Genomic DNA, 20,430 nt, shown 5'->3' with positions numbered 1-20,430 from the left:
AACTTGGATTAGCTAACACAACGTGCCATTGGAACACAGGAGTGATGGTTGCTGATAATGGGCCTCTGTACGCCTATGTAGATATTCCATAAAAAAATCAGCCATTTCCAGCTACAATAGTAATTTACAACATTAACAATGTCGCCACTGTATTTCTGATCAATTTGATGTTATTTTAATGGACAAAAAAAAATGTTTTTCTTTCAAAAACAAGGACATTTCAAAGTGACCCCAAACTTTTGAACAGTAGTGTAAGTATTCACACCCCTGAGTTAATACATGTTAGAATACACTTTGACAGTGATTACAGCTGTGCATATTTCTTGGTAAGTCAGAGCTTTGCACCCCTGGATTGTACAATTTTTTTATTGAAATCCCATTTCTTCAAGCGCTGTCAAGTAGATTTAAGTCAAAACTCAGGAACATACAATATTGTCTTGGTAAGCAACTTTAGCGTATATTTGGCCTTGTGTTTTATTTTATTGTCCTGCTGAAAGGTGTAACAATGTGCGCTGAGAGTCGGGAAGCAAGTTCAGGGAGTGAGTGTTAAGAAAATAAAGGGAACATAATACAAAACAAGAAACATTAACAGCACACAGACATGAAACAGAAACATTGACGCCTGGAGAAGGAACCAAAGAGAGTGACATTCAGGGAAGTGATGGAGTCCAGATGAGTCTGACGACACGCAGGTACGCATAACGATGGTGACAGGTGTGCACTATAACGAGCAGCCTGGTGACCTAGAGGCCGGAGAGGAAGCACACATGGCAGTACCCCCTTCCAGCCGCAAGACGCCGACCAAAGGGACGATCTCGGGATCAGGAGCGGACCGATCACCTCTGCTGAGGCGCGGGAACCTGGCGATCCAGCTGAGGCATGAGAGCCTGACGAGCCGGTGGAAGCAGGGGAGCCTGGCGATTCAGCTGAGGCATGAGAGCCTGACGAGCCGGTGGAAGCAGGGGAGCCTGGCGATCCGGTGAAGACATGAAAGACCGACGGGCCGGCTGTAGCAGGGGAGACTGGCGATCCAGCTGAGGCTTGAGAGCCTGACGAACCCGCGAAGGCCGGGGAGCCTGGCGATCTGTCTGAGGCATGCAAGCCTGTAGCAGCTCCCGGACACAAAGTCATTCCCGCTTCCCTTAGGTGAGGCGTCATTCTGTAACAATGTGCGCTGAGAGTCGGGAAGCAAGTTCAGGGAGTGAGTGTTTTAGTAAAATAAACGGCACATAATACAAAACAAGAAAAATAAACAATGACGCCTGGGGAAGGAACCAAAGGGAGTGACATATATAGGGAAGTGATGGAGTCCAGATGAGTCTGACGATGCGCAGGTGCGCGTAACGACGGTGGCAGGTGTGCGACATAACGAGCAGCCTGGTGACCTAGAGGCCGGAGAGGGAGCACACGTGACAAAAGGTGAATTTGTCTCCCAGTGTCTGTTGGAAAGCAGACTGAACCAGGCTTTCCTCTAGGATTTAGTCTGTGCTTAGCTTTATTTATAAAGTTTTTACCCTTTTTTCATGATACCCAATTGGTAGTTACAGTCTTGTCCCATCGCTGCAACTCCCGTACGGACTCGGGAGAGGCTAATGTGGAGAGACATGCATCCACCGAAACATGACCCTGCCAAGCCGCACTACTTCTTGACACACTGCTCGCTTAACCCGGAAGCCAGCAGGAGCAATGTGCCGGAGGAAACACTGTACAACTGGCGACCGTGTCAGCGTGCATGCGCTGTTTGAAATTCACTGTTCGACTTAGGGACGTTACAGATAATTGTGTGTGGGGTACGAGGTAGGCATTCAAAAATCATTGTAGCCATTTCCTGCAGTCAATGACCAAAGCACCCTATTTGGCCTCATGGGTGGAATGTTATTAATATTATTCATAGTTTTATTAATAAATATATATTTTTAAAACAGACAAATTACAATGTTTCTGTCAAACAGTTTTGTTATATTTCAGTCTTTTGTGATGTATATAAAGTGTAATATTGGGATGCAAAATCAAAATGTAATACATCAACTCTATATCAGACATGGTATAGGTGACTTTTTTTTAAGCCCATAACCATGTGTGTGAGGTATATACTTTGTTTCAATGTAGATTTGTTTAAGACTACCAATAATCACTGTGACCCTGATTTAGCCCACTACAGTATTAAACACTATTATTGCACATAGTGAGTCCATGCAACCTACTGTATTCTGTGACTTAAGCACATTCTTACTCCTGAACTTATTTAGGCTTGCCATAACAAAGGGGTTGAATACTTATTGACTCAAGACATTTCAGATTTTCATATTTAATTGATTTGTAGAAAAAATAAATATATAATTCCACTTTGACATTATGGGGTTATTATGTGTAGGTGCTGTAACCACCACAAAGTATAATGAGATGGCTCAAACAGAAACTGTGCTGTTGTTGATGTGTTCTGTGTCATTCTGTGTTCTGAGTCATTTCCTTAAACTTCCCCCATGTCTCTGATACCAACATAATGAATGTCAGCTAGCTGTCAGCTACTGCAAGAGATATATATTTCACAATTTGTTTACTATTAACAAGGCACCTGACCACTGACTGAGGGACAAATTCATACAGTCTTGTGCAAATACTGCACTGTGAGTTTGATTGAATTGACTCCAAAATTATTACGTCAATAGTTTTACGCCTTGGCAAATGCAGATCAAATGGAATCGATTTTGTCATTTCATATGTGGTGGCAATGGCATAAAATACTTTTGGTTTCCTACTTCAAAATGGTAAGGAAAGTGATTAGATGGAGACATGGCCTTGTTATTTCCAGTGAAATCTCCCTTCCCCAGGCTGTGCTGTGGAAATGCAACAACCTGTCACCTTATTACTGTACAAAAATGTACAGAATGTAATCACAATATTTACCCAGCAGAGGGCAATGTTTACTTGATTACAGGTCACAGACCCACGGCTATGGTCATATTATTTTTCTGCAATGTGTCTTGACAATATTAACCTGTAATTCGAAACCCCCAATGTAAATTGTGTGTGTGTGTGTGGAGGGGGGGGGGGGGGGGCTGTGACCTGTAATCAAGTAAACAATATTGCCCTCTGCTGGATAAATATTGTGATTACATATTGCAAGCAACACATTTTTTTTATTTGTTGGAATACTTGGGAAGATATGTTCTACATTAAATTACAGTTTGGCTGAATTCCTGATGATTTTACATTATTTTACCATTGCTAAAACCTCCCATAATAAAGTATATATATATATATATATATATATATATATACACATATCATGTGCAAAGCTGTCATCAAGGCAAAGGGTGGCTATTTAAAGAATCTCAAATATAAAATATATTTTGATTTGTTTAACACTTTTTTGGTTACTACATGATTCCATATGTGTATTTCATTTTGATGTCTTCCCTATTATTCTACAATGTAGAAAATAGTCAAAATAAAGAAAAACCCTTGAATGAGTAGGTATTCTAAAACGTTTGACCTGTAGTGTATATATTTGCTTTTTTTTACTAACAACTTTGGTGGGCGAAAATCAATAATTCGCGGACGCCTATTGCCGATCCCTGTACAGGCGAACACTACCCTGTATTATGGGGGACAGGTTCGACTATCTTCGTGATCCCCGCCCAGGTCACATGTTAAGAAAGCTTGTCCAGCGCGCACAGCTGACTGACAACAACATTACAGGCCAGTCGCTTAGGTAGCAGTAGGCAGGGTGGAGAAGCACGACTACAACCAACTGTTTAAAAACATTTCTGTCAACAACCAGAAACTACCTTTAATCAGTTGGTTTGCTGCATCACTTTTCAAGTATTTCATCTTCAGGGTAGTCCGAAATCGTAGTCGTCGAGCTTGGAAAGGTGGGGAGGCTACCAGCGAGAGGCAGCTTTTAGGTTTGGAGGAGAGGGAAACGCTCGCTATATCCTCGGACTGAACATGGCAACGTCCCTCATCCAAGCCTGCCGCAGTCTAGCGTTCTCAACATGGCTGCTATCCTTTTGCTTCGTGCATTTTCTGTGCCTGGACTTTACGGTGGCGGAGAAAGAAGAATGGTACACCGCGTTTGTCAACATTACTTATGTGGATCCCGTGACTTCAGAAATCAAAACAGAGAAGACTGAGTGTGGAAGATATGGCGAGCACTCCCCCAAGAAAGAAGCAAGAGGGCAAGTGTTGATGCCTTTGCTTTTGCAAGAGAGACAAGCTTGCGACCCCAACGCTAAGTATCCCCTGCCTTATCAAAACAATGCTTGGATGGCGTTGATAGCTGCAGGGAATTGTACATTCAGAGATAAAATTCGCAACGTCGCTGCACTCCACAACGCTTCTGCAGTCATAATTTATAACGTGGGCTCCACTAATGTCAACGATACCATAACAATGCCTCATCAAGGTAAACTACACTTTCGGGGGAGCAATGCATCATACTCATCAAGCTTACATGACTGTATGCGATGCACTGCATCACTTGTATGAGATACACTGTACTTGTCACTGTTGTGACTTGGTGACAGTTTACAAGTGCTCTGCCCTCTTATCATGTCGTTATGGCAATGGCACACATTGTTTTAGGCTGTTGAAGACTGGCAAGGCATTCATGTCAGTAAGCTACAAGCTCAAAACTGTCAAACTCACTATTATATATTGCACTAATCAACAAAGAAGCACATTGTCCATTTGCTGCCAGTTGTGCCTACAAGTGCAAATCATAACAGTATGTAAGCTCAATGCAGTCCTCAAACCCTAAACCATTTTGATGTATCATTGTCTGTCGAGACAACTGTTTGGTGAACTGATAATGTATTAGTTTATAATTCAACAGTGAACCGGCATCACTCCTCATTCCTCCTAGCTGTGTGAGGATTATCAATGAACAACTTTTCTCCACAAAACTAGATTAAGGATCTTTTTAAGGGAATGGGCCCCTTGTGTAAAATATATATGTTGATATTATGCTGCATAGCTCATGCATGAACTCGCCATGACACTCTGGGAGTTGTATCCACCCAGCTCGTATAGACTATTGATGCATGTTTCCCTGACTGCATTGGGATAGATCATCAGTCAGGCTCTGATATCCTACACATTCCCTATACAGTTTAGCCAATATCTAATTGTAATGCATATCTAATTCTTGCTGATTCTGATTCTGAACTGGGCCAAATGTTGAGTCAGGGGTTGGCATGGTACTGGCTCAGACCAGGCTGAGGCTGTTGTGTAAGCTAAAGAGTTCTCCTGTAATTTCTCTCTCCGGCTCATTCTTTACCGCATCAAAATCTGACCTCACCTCGCTCCCTGTTCTTCTTCAGCACTGACAACTTTCCAGGTGAAAGCCAGCCTCATGATGAGCTTCCACCATTATTGTTTTCACTTGTCAAGTATGTTCCAATCAGTGCAGATGAAGGGAGATGAAGAGACAGATTTTTTTTTAAACAATTTAGAGCCTGTCTCCTGCTCTCACCCTGAGCCATGTAGGAAAGAATCAAGGACAAAGAGGAGCAGAGGGGGCAGGAAGTAGGAGGATTTTAGTTTTAGGTGGACATAAATATTAATGGAAGAAGGATTTAGCACAGTTACGATTTCATCCCAAAATTATTTCAATTTTTGGGTTGTAAAACTGATTCCTGCTTTGCAAGAGATCCAAATGGCAATCCATATTGGTACAGCTTCTGTCAACTTAGTGTGTGTGTGCACGTAGAAGAGCGTTTGTTTGCGTTCATAAAACCTATCCAATTCAACGGTGACACTGAAATACCATAAATACACTTAGTGTAGTAATGGGGTCGACAGGCTAATTCAAATGTACTAATTGAGTTATCTCTGTTTAGCCTTGGCTTGAACATCTACGGAAAGCGGCAGTTACTATGACAACTTTTCTTAGACATCTGATTTCGTGGCGTGCTTTTAATTTAACTATCACAGCGTAGTGGTGGGTGGACATGTTTAAGATGAGCCAGCTTGGAGAGTCTGTCCTTGGGAATATCTGAGTCCCCCCAAGCACATCCAATGGACATTTTAATCAGTTGGGTATGTTATCCCTCAGTCGAAGGTGTTTCCGTCTGGTCCGGGTCCAATACTGGAGCTAGCAGAGAAGGCTTTAATAGACAAAACTGGTGTTAACTGGCTGCCAAGTTTCCACTGTAGACCGCTCTCTTTCAATATCTAGGCTGGGTAGGCCCCTCTAGCTCTGCAAGTGACAGTTTGGTGGTGGTGGGCTCTGGCCACTCTGTACACTTGCACCATCGGTGCAAAGAAAAAGGTCTTAGGAGAAACATAGGGTTCGGGCATCTTATGAGTCCTACACAAAACACCCTCCTCCTCTCCTCTCTATCCCTGATCATCCACGATCCATACCTTCTCTCCACATTCCTTATCTTTTCACATGCAGTCTAGTCTTCATATACAGTACCTTGGAAAGTATTCAGACCCCTTGTCTATTTCCACATTTTACTACATTACAGCCTTATTCTAAAATGTATAAAATATTTTGTTTTCCTGAGCAATCTACACACAATACCCCATAATGACAAAGTGAAAATGGGTTTTTAGATTTTTTTTGCCAATTTATTACAAATAAAAAAAACACCTTAATAAGATAAGTATTCAGGCCCTTTGCTATGAGACTCAATTGAGCTCAGGTGCATCCTGTTTCCATTGATCATCCTTGAGTTTTTTCTACAACTTCATTGGAGTCCACCTGTTGTAAATTCAATTGATTGGACATGATTTGGAAAGGCACACACCTGTCTATATGATGTCCCACAGTTGACAGTGTATGTCAGAGCAGAAACCAAGCCACGAGGTCCAAGGAATTTTCCGTAGAGCTCCAAGACAGGATTGTGTTGAGGCACAGATCTGGGGAAGGGTACCAAAAAATGTCTGCAGCATTGAAGGTCCACAAGAACAGAGTGGCCTCCATAGTCTTTAAATGGAAGAAGTTTGGAACCACTAAGACACTTCCTAGAGCTGGCCGCCCAGCCAAACTGAGCAATCGGGGGAGAAGGGCCTTGACAGAGCTCTAGAGTTCCTCTGTGGAGATGGAGAACCTTCCAGAAGGACAACCATCTCTGCAGCACTCCACCAATCAAGCCTTTATGGTAGAGTGGCCAGACGGAAGCCCCTCCTCAATAAAAGGAAAATGACAAGGTTCTCTGGTCTGATGAAACGAAGATTGAACTATTTGGCCTGAATGCCAAGCGTCACGTCTGGAGGAAACGTGGCACCATCCCCACGGTGAAGCATGGTGGAGGCAGCATCATGGTGGTGGCAGCATCATGCTGTGGGGATGTCTTTCAACGGCAGGGACTGGGAGACTCGTCAGGTTTGAGGCAAAGACGAACGGAGTAAAGTACAGAGAGATCCTTGATGAAAACCTGCTCCAGAGCGCTCAGGACCTCAGCCTGGGGTGAAGGTTCACCTTCCATCAGGACAATGACCCTAAGCACACAGTCAAGACAATGCAGGAGTGACTTCGGGAAAAGTCTCTGAATGTCCTTGAGTGGCCCAGCCAGGAGGGCCCGGACTTTAACCTGATCGAACATCCCTGGAGAGACCTGAAAATAGCTGTGCAGCGACGCTCCCCATCCAACCTGACAGAGCTTGAGAGGATCTGCAGAGAAGATTGGGGGAAAAACTCCCCAAATACAGGTGTGCCAAGCTTGTAGCGTCATACCCAAGAAGACTTGAGGCTGTAATCGCTGCCAAAGGTTCTTCAACAAAGTACTGAGTAAAGGGTCTGAAGACTTATGTAAATGTGAAATTTCAGTTTTTTTATATATATATATACATTTGCAAAAATTCTAAAAACCTGTTTTTGCTTTGTCGTTATGGTGTATTGTGTTTAGATTGATGAGGGGAAAAAAATATTTAATACATTTTAGAATAAGGCTGTAATGTAACAAATTTTGAAAAAGTCAAGGGGTCTGAATACTTTCCGAATGCACTCTATGACTCTGACGTGTGTGTGTGTGTGGTTGCCCACATACGTTTTGAGCTCGGCTATGCTCCTTTGTCTTTACTGTAGCTCTGTTTACTGAGACAGATCATGTTAATGGATTGAAACTAAACGAACCATGTCTGTGTCTTAACACAACCTGACTGTGCGACTGGTTTGACGACGTGCTGTAAAATGTAGCACCCTCCCCCACAATAGGTTATGCACTGCCGGTCAGCCCATCACCCTGTTAGCACGCTGCCAAACTGCATTAGCCTGCTGCAAAAGCACTGACACACCTCCTCCAACCAGTACAGAGTGGTGTCTGTCTGTATGGGCATCCAAGCTGTGCAGGTGATCGGGTTGCCATGATCGTTGGCGTCAATGGAATGGTTACCATTGCTGACGTTTTGGCTTCTTTTAACTGAGGATTACGCCATGTGGATCACAACAGGTAATTACATTCATATAAACCCCTTTGTTCACATTCACTGGCAGTCTCTGACAGATTCCAAGCCCCATCTGCATCATCACCTGGACTGGATAGTGGTGTGCCAGCATGCTGGCTCCTAATGGGGAAGTGAGGAGAGATGATGGAAGGCCCTACCAGATGCTTCAGACACATGGGGCCAGCCGAGGAGAGGGGTTTGGGGGGTGGGTGGCCACCCCTGGTGAGCTCTCTGAGACCCCCATTGGGTCCCTCCCTGCTTGGCTGGCACAGGCCCAAGAGATGTGTCTGTTAAGGCGTCAGCATTCTTCAGTTCAGCTGGCGCCGAGCTCGGCTAGGTGAACCGAACAAGTGTGCTTGTATACTCCGTTAAAAAGTGGCGATAGTATTGTTTGTCCATTTTGAGACGCCGTAGCCAGTATACACTTCTTCAAAATAGTCCAAATTAATCTAAGATAACTCAAGAAATCTGTTATTAATTTTGAAGTTTTTGCTGAGGAGATCTTAGTCTCGCAATTTTACATCTAACTAAGATGTTTGCAGTATTTGTCTCTTATTTTTTACATGAAAATGAGTCATCTCTCGTTGAATGACAACAAAGACTTTAGTGAAGATTCCCTATTATTGACCAATCACCGACGAAGGGGCGTAGACTTCGGCTACTGACTTCCGCCTGCCTCAAAAACAATTGTTGTATGCCTGAACAACTGAAGTGAACAAAAACGTCACAAAAAGTCTGCATTATATATGCACTAACTCTTCCAAACTATTTTGTCTGGGAAGCATGTGGATACTAGCCACACCACACACACACACACACACACACACACCCTTCCTGCTGAGAGGGTACAGCGGGACGGCAGTCCCTGGGTACCTACGGAAAAGAGGAGACTGTGCTATTTCTGGGGCTGCTAAGACTCATACTCCCAGCCCTGAGACGAACAGACAGAGATGGAGGAGAGAGAGAGAGTAATGATGAGGGAAAGGGGGACTAAAAGAAAGCGAGAGAAAGAACAGTCCTCGGTGGGCCAACAGAAGTGGACTGTATCGGCCAGGGTAACCGAGAGCCAAGAATCTCATTCTCTCTCCCTCTCTCTCTCATCTTAATTAGGTTGGCCCCACCTGTGACAAAGAATGCATACAAGGCCTTTTTGTATGAGAACACTCAGACCTCTGTGTGGACAGGACACGTATGAATCCTATCAGGGCTGATCTTTATGAAAGACTTGCCATTTGCAGTCTGGCTTTTATATGGAGGGAAAGCAATGAGCATGTGGAGGACATTTTCTGAGAGCTGGAATTAATCACTAGATTACTGTATGACGTGGCTCCCTCCCTCTGCCAGATCCTTTCAGTTTTTCTTTCCTGACCATGGTTTTTTAGGCAGTTGTTTTGTCGGCCATCTTGGCTATGCAAATTTCGGTGGCTACATGTATTAATTATTTTATATTTTTATGCACATTTTCGCTGGACAGACTAACACTGTTGATATTGAATAAGGATTTGTGCTGTTTAATTACAGCTAACCAAATACTATTATCCACTACACAGCAGGTTATGCTGCCCTCAAGGCTGCTAGCAAAAGCTAATCCTCAGCAGCACTAAACAGGTTAGCGCCCTTCCTCTAAAAATCAACTGCTCACTCGCTCTCTATTCCACCTGGCTTTCCTTATTATGCACCATTGTGGCTTATTATGCACCATCTTGGCTTATTATGCACCATTCTTGCTAATGGGTGTCCTCAAAGAGGAGAGATTTTGGTCCAGTTCAGCCTCTGTCGGGCCATCGGTTGATATTACACACTGCTTTGATTTTTAGAAGCAGCTATTTTGTTTTTCTTGTTCTTTCTCTCTCTCTAAATGAAATGGATTCGCCAACTACTTGCAGACAGTGGTGATAAAATGTGTTGCCCCTTTGTGGAATATCTTTGTGTCAGTATTCTTGTCTCCTTCATCTGGGTTGTAATTTCTAGCCTGGTCCCAGATCTGTTTGTAGTGTCTTGCCAACTCCTATGGTTATTGACGTGACTATGACCATAGGAGTTGGCAAGACAGCACAAACAGATCAGGGACCAGTCTATGTAATCCAAAATCCCACCCAGATGGTAAAGATGGCTAAAACCTTGAGTCTACTCTGCACTACCTACTTAAGATCTCATACTTAACAGCTGAAGCATGGCCAGTGTGCAAAAGCAGCTCTGCAGACCGTACAACTTTGTCAGTGTGTTCCTTTACCATGGTCATATTGTTATCAAGGCTCATAGAGGTGAAGAAGTTAATCCACTCCTTGAGGCCATGTGTTGCTACTAAACTTTTGGCATCCATGTTGGATTGTGCCCTCATGTCCAGGCAGTTTATTTATGCACATCGGTTGAGGGGTATCTGGTTAGGTTAGCAAGCCTATGATGTTTTTTTTTAAGCTGTGTAGCGTTTGTCAGGGTGTAGGGCTCAGTGTTAACGTAATAGTATTAGCAGCCGTGAGATCTGTTTACCGTGCACACACAGCCTTGTTTTTCTGCCGGTGATTGTGCCGCTGATTGCATTAGGAGTGGCTACCCTTAACAGTTATGTATGAACAAACCATGGTGCTGCTGCAACACTCGTTGCTAATTCAGCCAACTGTGTGTGTGTGTGTGTGCGCTTGTTTGCATATAGGCCTATATGTGGCGTCCTTGGACCTAATGCATTGTGCTTTGCTGTGTGTAAACCCTATATGCAGGATAACACAGTAGCCTCCGGCCTACTATCCATTGTGCACTGTTGCATCACAATGTGATTTAGGCCCCGTCTATGCCAGGACATTGGCTCCAGAGCTCTTCATTCCTGATGCTCTTATTTCATTAGAATGCTGTGTATTATTAGATTTAGTCTAGTCGTTTTAGTTTTTTGGAAACAATTAGGCAATCTGAAGCCGAAAAAAAGCACACTTTGCCAGTAGCCCTTTAACTTCCGTTTCAAGACAATACGCCTATGAGAAAAAGCTTCAAGAGTGCAGCTTTTGGACCCATACGAAGAGTTGGGCTAGTAAAGATTATTATTATGTAGATCTATTGATCTGCTCTCCTTTCTCTCCATAAACCTGTGGCTGTATGTCTCTTACGACGAACTAGTTACATATGGAGATTTATGAGCATAATAATGCATTGCGCCTTTGGGGGATCCATGGGGGATCAGTCCCTGCGTCACACACACACACCTTGAGGTTTATTTCCAGGACCACGTCATGAAACTGGGCGCCATGGCGACCGACCGAGAGAACAGAGAAACAAGAGTTGTATTCTGTCTCCTCCATCTCTTCCCTCTGTTCTTTGACCACCCTCTTTCACCCACTGTATTTTTACCTATTCTCACTGTTAGCTAGACCTGTACAGATGTGAGTCATGCAACTCTGCCAAGGGAAATTAGCATACCGTGCATGCCGTATCCCATAGGCGTGTGAGATTCAAGTTTGGGGAAGCAAATTTTCACCAGAAAAATGCACCTTTATAATAAAGCATTCCATGCATCATCATATTTGCAGACTTATGTAAAATAGCCTACTATTCCTAATGTGATGAGTAGATTGGATAGTCTTAATTTAGGCTAATAATATAACATAATCATTGAATGCATGGCTGTAGGCTATATCAAATCAAATTTATTTGTAAAGCCCTTCTTACATCAGCTGATATCTCAAAGTGCTGTACAGAAACTCAGCCTAAAACCCCAAACAGCAAGCAATGCAGGTGTAGAAGCACGGTGGCTAGGAAAAACTCCCTAGAAAGGCCAGAACCTGGGGCCTCCCGGGTGGCGCAGTGGTCTAGGGCACTGCATCGCAGCGCTAGCTGCGCCACCAGAGACTCTGGGTTCGCGACCGGGAGGTCGACCGGGAGGACGCACAATTGGCCTAGCGTAGTCCGGGCTACCGGTTTGGCCGGTAGGGATATCCTTGTCTCATCGCGCACCAGCGACTCCTGTGGTGGGCCGGGCGCAGTGCGCGCTAACCAAGGGAGCCAGGTGCACGGGGTTTCCTCCTCCACATTGGAGGAAACACTCTCTCTCTCTCTCTCTCTCTCTCTCTCTGCTACTCCAGTTTCAACTGTTCTGCCTGCAGCTATGGAACCCTGACCTGTTCACCTGACGTGATTTTCACCAGAAAAATGCAGAGAGAGATATATATATATATATATAACACAACACAGATAACAGACTGGCCCTAGCCCCCCGACACAAGCTACTGGAGGCTGAGACAGATGGCCTTATATGAACACATTTCATGCAATTCTACTACACTTTATATGACTGGAGACATTAGCAGAATCTTTTTTTAATACGACAAAAATTACAGAGTAGCCTACTCTGCTGACACTGACAAACAGATCAATTAAAACCATGTTGTCTGATCCATCTAATCGTCCTATGAGAAGTGTAGACACACACAATTATGACGTTCATCTAACCTGGAGGAGGAAATTATTGTCCAAAAACTGACTTTCAAGTAGCACTAATCCAACCATGAAAGAGTGAATATGCGCACTCACCAGGAATGTGAGTGCGCATATATTAGCTGGTGCTAATAAGATAGGCTTTACTGTTCACTCAATTAATTGAGAATTTTGATAACCAAAAGACAGATTATTATTTTCATTGTCTTTTCTTTACAGCAATAGACATTTGCTTTCCAAATGATGTTTTCCTTCAATTGTATTTTGAAATATTGCGATATACCTGGCTGGGCTTCTACTTTTCACTGACATTCGCAACTCAACAATCATCTATGTGGCTATTTGCCAGGCGCGCTGCCTAAATTGTGGTGCCTTCTGACTGTAGGCAATGACATTTTTTTTATTTATTTCACCTTTATTTAACCAGGTAGGCCAGTTGAGAACAAGTTCTCATTTGCAACTGCGACCTGGCCAAGATAAAGCAAAGCAGTGCGACACAAACAACAACACAGAGTTACACATGGAATAAACAAACATTACAGTCAATAACACAATAGAAAAGTCTATATACAGTGTGTGCAAATGAGGTGAGGTAAGGCAATAAATAGGCCATAGTGGCGCAATAATTACAATTTAGCAATTAAACACTGGAGTGATAGATGTGCAGAAGATGAATGTGCAAGTAGAGATACTGGGGTGCAAAGGAGCAATTAAAATAAAAAGAATAACAGTTTGAGGATGGGGTAGTTGGATGGGCTATTTACAGATGGGCTATGTTCAGGTGCAGTGATCGGTGAGCTGCTCTGACAGCTGGTGCCTAAAGTTAGAGAGGGAGATATGAGTCTCCAGCTTCAGTCATTTTTGAAATTCATTCCAGTCATTGGCAGCAGAGAACTGGAAGGAAAGGTGGCCAAAGGAGGAATTGGCTTTGGGGGTGAAATATACCAGCTGGAGCGCGTGCTATGGGTTGGTGCTGCTATGGTGACCAGTGAGCTGAGATAAGGAGTGCGTGCTTTGGGTTGCTGCTGCTATGGTGACCAGTGAGCTGAGATAAGGCGGAGCTTTACCTAGCAAAGACTTATAGATGACCTGGAGCCAGTGGGTCTGGCGACGAATATGAAGCGAGGGCCAGCCAACGAGAGCATACAAGTCGCAGTGGTGGGTAGTATATGGGGCTTTGGTGGCAAAACAGATGGCACTGTGATAGACTGCATACAATTTGCTGAGTAGAGTGTTGGAGTCTATTTTGTAAATTACATCGCCGAAGTCAAGGATCGGTAGGATAGTCAGTTTTACGAGGATCCACAGCTTATATGTTTTTAAAGAAGCTAATGATCCTCTGTGGCCAAATCATGCTTTCTGGTGTAGTAGCTTATTTTGAATTATTTTATGAATTTCTGTATCGACAGGAGTAAGATAATTAGGCTATATAATTTTGCCAATTTACTTTAGGGGAAGCTTAGCTCCTAGCCTTATGGACGCGCCCACTGTGTCGTATGCTAATCTTTTGGCGGTTTTAAATCTGCATTTGTTAGTGAATATATTTCAGTCTCTGGAGTAAAGTCCAATGTTCCTTTTCTAATCCGGAATTCATTAGTGAGTGGGTTGACTGAGTCATCCATTTTTGAATGCCTTGCTGCTTGCTTTGTGTCTGTCTTGGGCAAAAAGTTTTTCAGCTACTTTTATTTCTTCAGTCACAGCTTTTTCCAACCTGTTTTTGTCTCTTCTGCAGTGATAATATGGTGTTGCTAGGTGCCAACTTTCCTCTCTCTTTTTTTCTTTCTCTCTATCCATCCCCAGGGTATGGTGATATAATGGCCTTGGCCACTCTCAGACCTCCGCCGGGTGCCGAGGGTATCCCACAATGCCCTGTGGCTGGCGGGCTGCCCGGGCGGCGGTGGTGGCAGAGTGAACGAGCCTCTCCTTTAGAAATTACTGATAGATGGAGTGAAGCACCCTGGGGCTTCTGTGTTCCTGTGGCTCCGCACAGACGCCACGGTAACAAGGCCGCAGAGTCCTAGAGGAAATGATGTCACCGAGTTCCAAAGGCTAATGAGTCACTTAGGCCCTTGACGACACAGACATCATCCCACCTCAATGTGTGGCTGCAGATGGAGTGTCCATGGAATGTAATCTCTTGTCTGGGATTTTAAACCACTCAGACACCTCTGATAGGCTATACTTCCTATCTATCACTCTCACCTCACCTCCCAATGCTTCAGTCAGTGGTTAAAGTGTGTCCATGTCCGATAGACAGGTAGGCAGTACATACTGTAGCTGCAAGTTAAGGCACTCGGAGTCTTGCCTCGCTGAAGCTTTTTGGCCTGCTTCTTATGAACGTGAATGGTGGCCATTTTGAAATCTTGAGGGGAATCGATTGTGTTATTTAGTGGGTTAGCTTAGGACTTAGCCTACTTGAAGGATATTTTATCACTGTAATTATAATTTTCTGTGTGAAGAAAGGGGATATCGAAGCTATAGTATCTTTTGGTGTGACGGTTGAGGATTGTGTGAAGTGTCAGGTCACAGGCCATAGGGAGAGGGGCTAGATGAGAGGTGAGGATGAGAATAATGTCTGGTGGGAGGCCCTGTCAGAACTTGCTGGTTTCAACTCTGAAAGGAGTTAACTGAAGTGTTAAAACACAACGTGTTAAAGTGGCACTTCTGTTGTCCATGACCTTGATAACATCCAACTCAACAACCTTCGACTCAGTTGTGAAAGTGTTAAAATATCCTTGGTGGTTACAATTTTCCACTCTGTTGACTATCTGGTGGTGTGAACTAATGGCTTTGCTATGAAATTATGTTCCCTTGTAGAGTGTCTGGGGGGGGTGTGGTACTTTGTTTGACCCCTAAATGAGTTACCGATCCAACCTTTTTAGTGGCAGCTGGGCCTGACCTAATTGTCAATTGGACTGTGTTATCAAAGCGGTCTGGTATTGTGACACCAGTGACATGAAATGTTCAAAACGTTGCTGATAGAAATGTCAGCTAATGAATAGAGCTAATATGATTCCTTACTCTGTGACTGACAAATCATTTCTGTTCGACAGATTTGTTCTAAATCTGTAACGTTTTCTCCCTTCTTAACAGGACCACAGGGCTCTGACCCAGACATGGAGAGTCAGGGGTTTGTTTTGTTGGCTCTGCGTCCTGTCTCTGCCTGAATGAACTCCCAGTAGGCTAGCCTAATGCTAATTACTCACTGTGTTCTACAGACAGTGTTCTGTGAGTACAGGTTATTTATAGTTTAGCTCAACCCTGATACACAATAGGGGTCTGATACCTCCACAGAGAGGTTTCAAATCCCATACAAATGAATGGGATCAAATGAAGCCACAAAGGAGCAATCAAAGAGCCACATGCAGTCCCAGAGCCAGATGTTGCAGATCTCTGTCCCATACAAAAATAATATATTGTCCCATATGGATGTTTAGGTTGTCTCAACAGATCCTTTATTAAGTTTATTTCCAATGAACTACAACATATTTACAATAGTTGGTTGGATATATTTTGTAGCAGCTGACAAAGTCCCAGCCTGTTTGTCTTGACTTCCTACCAGCCTGGTGCTGTGTGATTTAGAATATACAGTGCCCGTCTCCAAGAGGCCCGTTTAGACATTTTCTCTGCTCTGTTCTAGAAATGTCTCCCTTTTGCAACTTTTAATAAACCGAATCGATATTTGATTGACTTTACCAACGACTGCTCTTCTTTTTGTTCACCTGGAAATTCCTCTTCCAACAGGTACGGGGGATATCGTGGCGATCATGATTCCGGAACCCAAGGGTCGGGAGATCGCCGCTCTACTAGAACGCAACGTCACGGTGACCGTGCACATCACCATAGGAACGAGGAACCTTCAGAAGTATGTGAGCAGAACGTCGGTGGTGTTCGTCTCCATCTCCTTCATCGTCCTGATGATCATCTCCCTGGCATGGCTCATCTTCTACTACATACAGCGGTTCAGATACGCCAACGCTCGCGACCGCAATCAGGTACGGTTCACTGTACAGACACAGTACCCCCCCCCCAAATAACACCCCAAATAACAATAACGAGGCTATATACAGCGGGTACCGGATCAATGTGAGGCACGTAGTGAGTGTAGCGTTTTAACTAACCATCTGAAGGGATTATAAGACATGGTTGGTAAGACAACCAAAGACATGGTTGGTAAAGTCATCCTACTGTATTTCAGTGTGTTGTCTCTGATCACACACAGGTTGTCTTCTACTATATACAGCGGTTCAGATATGCCAACGCTCGTGACCGCAACCAGGTACGGTATGACCGTAATGACAGCGGAAACTAGCAGTTTTACCACAGTATGAACATACTTTTTCTATATCTATATGTAGAGCAGTTGCTTTTCTCTGAGGTGATTCGTCTTCTCCAAACATTTCCCTGCCTTTTCCTTCCAGAAATGAAGGCCAAAATTAAAAATTGCGCGACAGCTGGGTTTGCTAGCGGAAACCTGTTGGACCGTCAACCGTGTAGTCCTGTTGGACCGTGTAGTCAATGCACACACCGTGGCCCACACTCTTAGAAAAAAAGGTGCTATCTAGAACCTTAAAGGGTTCTTCGGCTGTCCCCATATGAGAACCCTTTGAAGAACCCTTTTTGGTTGCAGGGAGAATTATTTTGGTTCCAGGTAAAATCCTTTTGGGTTGCATGTGGAACCCTTTCTACAGAGGGTTCTACATAGAACCAAAAAGGGTTCTTCAAAGGGTTTTCCTATGGGGACAGCTGAATAAACTTTTTGGAAATCTTTTTTCTAAGATTGTCCAATGTTGACACAAATGTTACAGACAACCACATGGGTTGTCAAGGGGAATGGGCACCATGGTGACAAGAACTTGCCAGGCCTGAAACCACAAATCTGTTCTCTGTTGATGTCACAATGACTTTCCTTGATGATTGATTGAGAGCAGCTGTGGGCAGTGGCCTGGTCTGATGCAGTTCTTTTCCACAGTGAGACTAGACCTAGATAGCGAGGGTTAGCAGCCTACCTTTCTCTCAATGTCTCTTAGTATTTATCTATTATCCACTCAATCTCTCCCTCCCTCCCTCATGCATTTAGCTCTCTATCTCTCCCTCCCTCTCTTTTTCTCTCTCTTTCCCTTTTTTATACCTTGCACAACTCAATGACCTGACTCGGCCTGTGTTTTCTCCTCTGGTCTGCAACAAGTGGTTAACTGTCAGCTCAGAGACGCTGCTATGTCAACATCACTAAGCGACTGTTCATCCTGCCGTGTTAAAACATTACACAGCCTCTCAGAACGGCTCCTTCAGATCTATTAACCAGTAATATGGTCCACCTTGGTTCAGATGGGGACAGTGGATCTCACGCCCTTTCTCTAACCTTGAAACGTGTCCATTCCTTGTCTTGTCAGTGGTTATTGGATATATAGGAAATTCCAGACATTCTTTTCTCTCTTTTGGGTTGCCAGGTTGGGTTGCTTATCTTTCCCCCACCTTCTTTGTTGTTCTTTGATCTTCTATGAGCAGAGACGTCTCGGAGACGCAGCCAAGAAGGCCATCAGTAAGCTCCAAGTACGAACCATCAGGAAAGGAGACAAGGTAGACCTGGCTGGATGCTTTACTAACCTCTTCTATGATGTTGGATAAATGTGTTACGAAGGTTGTTATGAATGATACTGCCACACTCGTAAAGGTTTCATGACTGGTTTCATGAAGGTGTTATGAATGCCTTATGTATAGACCCTCTTCAAGTAAAGTGTTTCCAAAACCACCTATTTAAGTAGCAGGGATATGACCTTGATTGTAGGGTTTTAAACCGAAGCGAACCGTTTCCCCACGCTCCTGCTAAGCGCAGCATTTGATAATGAACTTCCATCAGCCCAATGATAATGACTGACTCATTTTTATTTTCTGTGTGTGTGTGTGTGTGTGTTATAATTTTAATTAATTATACACGCTGCATGGCTTTTGATCCGCTCCGCTTTATTCACCTTCCAGGAAATTAAAACGAGACTAGACAACCAACCAAATGTCTCCTGTGTGTTTGGTGTTCTAGGAAACGGAGTCTGACTTTGACAACTGTGCTGTGTGCATCGAGGTCTATAAAGCGAATGATGTTGTTAGGATATTGCCGTGCAGGTACGACAGCCTCTCCCATTTTTCAGTGTAACTAGAGAGAGCAGACACATTGACACCCATTACTATCATTGTCTCCGATAGATCATGTGTTGCAGTAGGTCTATTGCTAATGATTGGTAGTCATTAATATGCTACAATAATATTCTGTTCTGTACCTGCGAGCATATGTAGAGCATGGTGAGTGATGCTATGTTACCAAGGAGACTGTTACTATGGATGACATCATCAATGCTATGCGTGTTCGTGTGTGTGACTCTGTCCTCAGGCACATCTTCCATAAAAGCTGTGTGGACCCCTGGCTTCTGGACCACCGGACCTGTCCCATGTGTAAAATGAACATCCTCAAAGCGCTGGGAATACCAGTAAGGAGTTTCTGTCTTTCAAAATCTATCCATCTCTCTTTCATTCCCAACCCTGATCCTGAAGAGATTTTATTTTTGGAAAGTTTTTTGTTGTTGTTGTTTATATTTGATTGATTGATTTCAGCCCAACTTTGACTGTGGGGATGACATTCCGCCAGACTATGAGATGTCAGTGGGAGGCCCGCCCACCAACCCCATCACAGGGGTCCGTGACATCACGGTGAACGGGGAGGAGAGCTCGGTGGTGCTGGACACAATGGACATGAACAGGACGATAGGGCTGCCTCAGGTCTACCACGACGCCCACGAGACACTACCACAGGCCGGGGACAGCCGACACATCGCCAGCAGTGAGTATAGACACACACCTGTGCACCTGCACACACACACACACACACACACATTATTATACCTTTATTTCAACAAGGAACACAGACTGAGAGCAAGGTCTCTTTTACAGCTGGGCCCTGCGTATACATGTTACACATACAGTTTAGGTACAATGATTAAGAAACTACACAAGACAAACAAAACGATCACAGATAACACAAAAAAATACAGCAGCAGATTATTACATTTACACAGGTTATTCCCCTAACAGCACAAGAACTTGCATTACCCGAAACAGTTACAAGCAATACAAAAATAAAAATCCTCCAATATATATTTCAAATGGGCAAGGGAGACAAGAGTCTCAAGTTTAAGTTTAGTCTGCCGGCTATTCCATAGGCAAGGAGCGTAACAGGAAAAGGCAGCCATACCCAACTCTGTGGAGATCGCAGGGGCCTCAAGTGTAATCCATGTTGAGACCTGGTTTTAGGAATTATAACTCTAATATTGATGAGTGATGATAAATAAGGTAGTTTATTCAGAAGTGCTTATAGACAAACACGAGAGCATGTTGTTCTCGTCTCATGGACAGCGAAGTCCAACCCACATTTTGATATAAAACACAGTGGTGAGTTCTGTAGCTAGCACCTGCAATAAACCTAAGTGTGCAATGATAAGTAGCATCCAGCGATTTAAGTGTTGATGCCGTAGCATGCATGTAGATAATATCCCCATAATCTATAACGGACATAAAAGTATCTTGCACAATTTGTCTTCTATTTGTAGAGGACAAACATGT

At 43.7% G+C, this 20,430-nt stretch overlaps 1 protein-coding gene across 1 annotated transcript; it reads left to right on the top strand.

Annotated features, from left to right (window-relative positions):
- Positions 1-3,647: 3,647 nt before the first annotated feature.
- LOC139579745 (RING finger protein 150-like) lies at positions 3,648-20,098 on the top strand. Its single transcript, XM_071408566.1, has 7 exons — positions 3,648-4,408; positions 16,564-16,814; positions 18,328-18,399; positions 18,857-18,939; positions 19,205-19,301; positions 19,426-19,651; positions 20,031-20,098. Exons 1-7 carry the CDS (start codon positions 3,952-3,954, stop codon positions 20,096-20,098), a joined length of 1,254 nt encoding a protein of 417 aa, XP_071264667.1. The 5' UTR covers positions 3,648-3,951.
- Positions 20,099-20,430: the final 332 nt, after the last annotated feature.

Source organism: Salvelinus alpinus, chromosome 6 (genome assembly GCF_045679555.1).
Source record: "Salvelinus alpinus chromosome 6, SLU_Salpinus.1, whole genome shotgun sequence".
Lineage (NCBI taxonomy): Eukaryota > Metazoa > Chordata > Actinopteri > Salmoniformes > Salmonidae > Salvelinus > Salvelinus alpinus.
This window is presented reverse-complemented; position numbering and strand designations above follow the sequence as displayed.